We start from the raw sequence: 4,005 nt of genomic DNA on the forward strand, positions 1-4,005 counted from the left end.
TAATTAAAACATGTGAAATTATTATACACCAATAAGAAGCTGCTGTTTTCACTCAGCATTCTTGATGTTTCTACTTTAGGAAAATGTGATGTGGACAAAATGTATGAAATCAAGAAACATCCCCAGGATGTTTTCTCTTTTTTTTTTTTTTATTCTTATCCAGACCTGGAAAATAATCAAACCTTTAAAGACTGAGGAGGAACGCTGCCTCAGGGCTGTTCTCATAAGGCTGACCTGTTCTCCAGCAGGATCTTAGTGATCAGGTTCTTCAGGCTGGAGTGGAACGACTCTGGAAAGACTGCGAGGATCTGCTCCGGGGACGTCAGGTTGTAGAAGAGGATGTGGTGAGACAGCGTGTGGAGGGACTGGTTTAGCTACAATCAACAGCACAGGTTTGGGTCAGAATGCATACAGCAGAACTGAGGACAGTAGAAGATCTGAGAAGAAGTTCATTTAATTATTAACAAAAATGCACCTTGGATGCAGATATTTTTTTATCTGCATAGAGTTATAATCCTCTACTGGTAGTGTAAAGTTTAGCTCTTAATAAGGGGTGAATCTTTCTAAGTCAGAGCTCAGACATGATCCGATTTTGTGTTTGCATTGACCATCCTGCGTCATAACTGATGAATTGCATATTATAGCACAGGTGTATCTTTCTGAAGGACTGGCGTGGACATGTCCCCACCAACTTTGGCATGGAGGGGACAGTCCTCACCAATAATTTCTGCTTTTTTCCCCTTTCCGCTCATTTACTTTAGCCAAAGGGAACAGAGGTTGGGTGCAGCTATCAGTGTTCAGAGCCTTTTGAGTCTGTTTTTTTTTCCCTCTCTCTCTAGCGCCCCCGTGTCCCGCCTCTCTGTCTAACACCATCGGATCTGTTGCTTTGAGCCATCTGATTGGCTGTCGCGTTTCACTGCATACAGAGGAGCTACATGGTTGGAGGACAGACACACAGCAGCACGCCGTGAATATTAACCAGCAGCTACCACTGAAGAATCTGTTTGTTTGACATATGACATTTTTTCAGCTAAAAATGGCAACAAATTGTAAGTTTATGCAAGTTAGTATTATAATGCAAGAAGCTTGAGAAAACGTAGTTTGTTCTTCTTTACTGGCTTCTCAGAGGACCATGACTCCCAGTTACAAGTTAAAATGAACACGTTTTCGTATTGTACAGACAGAATCAAACCGCAGAGCTTCTACATATCTTGAAATGTTGTTTTTTGACATCATTATACTAATAAAGAGGTTCATAAATCTTTTTAAACAGAGAGAAGTAGGGAGAGCTGCAGATTTAAAGGGGAAACAGATTTACTGGGATATGCAACACGCAATAAAATACATCTCAAAGAAAAAATCTGCTATGCTATATTTAAAATGCAGCATATCAATTTTTTTTTTTGGGATGGATGGATGGATAGAACTGAAACTTACGTACTCAGAATCGGCTGCTATTCGTTATTTTTTTTATCCATTAATGTTTTTGGGCACTATATGTATATAAAATGCACTAAAAGGCATCTCTCTAACTGTCTATAAATATAAATATCAGTATATTTTGGTTCTCAACAATAGGAAAGCATTCGATAAATATGTGTTTAAGCTCATTTTTGGAAAATACAAAAACCTATGAAAGTGTTCAGGTGGAATAACTGTAGGTCCATCAGCCCCCACTCTTAGAGGGCCCCCACCAGTTTTCATCATTAAGTTACAGCCTTGACTCACAGCAGGTCTGAGCTGCCAGTGTTTGTGTTATTTACCTGAGCAGCCTGTCCTGCAGGGATGCTGAATGTAGCTGCTGTATTCTCTGTCAGCATCCTGCTCACACCTCTGTGGCTCTGAACGCAAACATCTCTCACTGCATCTTTAGATGGAGCCTGAAACAAAAAATACAGACAAGACATAAAAATGAAAAACAAGGAGGACAGAGCTGCTGCCTCAGATTCAAACAGGCGGATAACACCATAAAATGTTAAAACCACAATAAATAAACTTAAATAAAATGGAATATTTTAAAGATACAGTTGATATCAATGTGTTAAACTTTCCTTCCTAATTATCTTTAATCATCTGATCGCAAAGAGCAGATTAAAACACGTAAATAGCCGATAAATCTATTTAATTATATTGATAAATATTTATTTAACAACAAATAAACGATTATGACTTATTTTTCATTGAGTATGATTTAAAAACATGAGAAACTCGCGTTTATATACCTTTAAAAGAAGCTGCAAGTTTGTGAAATCTTCGCTGCTTAAGTCAGCAGCCATGTTGATTTGGGACGTTGGTGAAGAGTCATGTGACGCAGAGGTTTCGCTATGACTTATGGGAACTGAAGTTCCAAGCTAGATGTTAGTCAACGAGGAAAACTTTAATAATGGAAATAAAACGAAAAAAAAATGTCAAATAATGAAAACTCAAACCAATTACTAAAAAGAAATACAATAAAAGTTAGCGGAAATTATAAATAGTCTAATTATATTTGACAAAATAAAATCAAAAAACATACAATAATATTTGCATGTTATAATTAGACAGATAGAAAGACCTGATTAAAAACATAAGAAACGAAACCTTAATCTTTGTTCTTTTAAAACAAGTGAAATAAATTCTCAAAATAAAAACGAAACTCGAAATTAAAACAAATTTGAAAGTTCAGTGAACATTTTTTATGTAATACTGAGGAAAAATAATTCCAGGTAAACAATAAAATTTCTTTCTAATGATAATTTATTCTAAGACATAAAAAAACTAGTAAATTAAAAACTTGGTAGAATGTATGGTGTAGAATAACATAAATGAGCAACATCAGTTAAAATCATATTATAAAAAAAAAAAACAAGACAATAAACCAGTATTAGACATATTATTATATTTCTAGAAGCAAACTGATTACCAGTTCATTAAACTTGATTATGAATAATATTTGTATTAAGGAGAGCCGAATTTTTTGCAGGCACATTTTTTGCAGGCGATTTTTTTGCAGCTAAATTTTTTTTGCAGGCGATTTTTTTGCAGATGAGTTCTATGCAGGCGATTTTTTTGCAGCAGCATTTTTTTTGCAGTTGATTTTTTGCAGGCAATTTTTTTGTTCTGCTGAATTTTTTGCAGACGCATTTTTTGCAGATGAGCTTTATGCAGGCACATTTTTTGCAGCAGATTTTTTTTGCAGCAGAATTTCTTGCAGCAGAATTTTTTGCAGGCAATATTTTTGTGCTGCTGATTTTTTTGCACACACATTTTTTGCAGCTGAAATTGAAAATGAATTTTCACCAAATCAAAATTCAGTGTTAGGAATTCAATGTGTAAAAAATCAGTTCCTAAAATTCGGTGTACAAAAAAAGGCAGATTTCAGTGACACTGTTTCACTTCCATACTTTTAGGCAGTAACCTGAAGATCTATGGACAGATTATAACAATTGAACCTGTCAGGTTCCTCCTCTGCAGACTTCTTGATGATTGGTGGTGTTACAGTGTTCTGCTTCCGGTCCTCATTTCCGGTCCTGTTCTGGTTGCAGAGGTGTGGGCAGGTTGCCGTGGAGACAGACACCCTGCGGGGCCAGAAAGCATCTCAGACGGGCTGTCGGCTCCCTGGAGCCCGGCCGGCCGGCCTGCAGCAGTCAACATGTCCGTCTCCGGAATGAAAAAGCAGCTCCACAAAGCCAGTCAGGTAAGAACCGAACCGAAGCAGGTTACCTGTGGCGGTGCTGCGGTATCTGGGCCGTCCGTCCAGCGAGGCTTCGCTGCGAAACCAGGCCTGCTGGAGATGTTCCACCTGATGATGGGTCCCGCAGCACCGATGCGTGGGTGCCTGCGTGGATCCCATAGAGCTAAACACTAGATCGGTAAGAAAGTCATGTGACCGATACAGGAGCTGTTTCTAACTCACTAAACTGTGTTTAAAAACGCTTCTGTCAATGGATTCATCTGCTAAAGAAAAAAAAAATCTCATCTTTTGCAGTTTATCATTAAAATTATCAAGAATTTTGGAGCCTAAAA

General features: G+C 37.6%; 2 protein-coding genes across 4 annotated transcripts in view; one reads left to right on the forward strand and one right to left on the reverse strand.

The window, feature by feature from the left end:
- The window catches only part of commd9 (COMM domain containing 9), a 6,418-nt gene extending 4,059 nt beyond the window's left edge, over positions 1–2,359 (reverse strand). Inside the window, exons 1-3 of the mRNA XM_015383785.1 lie at positions 2,223–2,359; positions 1,764–1,880; positions 231–374 (exon numbers count right to left, since the gene is read on the reverse strand). Of these exons, the coding sequence (XP_015239271.1) occupies positions 231–374; positions 1,764–1,880; positions 2,223–2,276 (315 nt within the window). The 5' untranslated portion in view covers positions 2,277–2,359. The remainder of the gene's footprint in view (positions 1–230; positions 375–1,763; positions 1,881–2,222) is intronic.
- Positions 2,360–3,436: 1,077 nt separating this feature from the next.
- Positions 3,437–4,005, forward strand: part of sh3gl3 (SH3-domain GRB2-like 3) — a 17,783-nt gene continuing 17,214 nt past the window's right edge. Inside the window, exon 1 of one of the 3 annotated variants that reach the window (XM_015383812.1) lies at positions 3,437–3,676. Coding sequence is in view for 1 of the 3 variants with exons in the window: in XM_015383811.1 (XP_015239297.1) it covers positions 3,632–3,676 (45 nt within the window). In the remaining 2 variants the exon portion in view is untranslated. The remainder of the gene's footprint in view (positions 3,677–4,005) is intronic. The other 2 variants (XM_015383811.1, XM_015383813.1) reach the window with 2 other exon arrangements.

The sequence above is a fragment of the Cyprinodon variegatus genome, unplaced genomic scaffold (assembly GCF_000732505.1).
Source record: "Cyprinodon variegatus isolate N-32 unplaced genomic scaffold, C_variegatus-1.0 Scaffold294, whole genome shotgun sequence".
Lineage (NCBI taxonomy): Eukaryota > Metazoa > Chordata > Actinopteri > Cyprinodontiformes > Cyprinodontidae > Cyprinodon > Cyprinodon variegatus.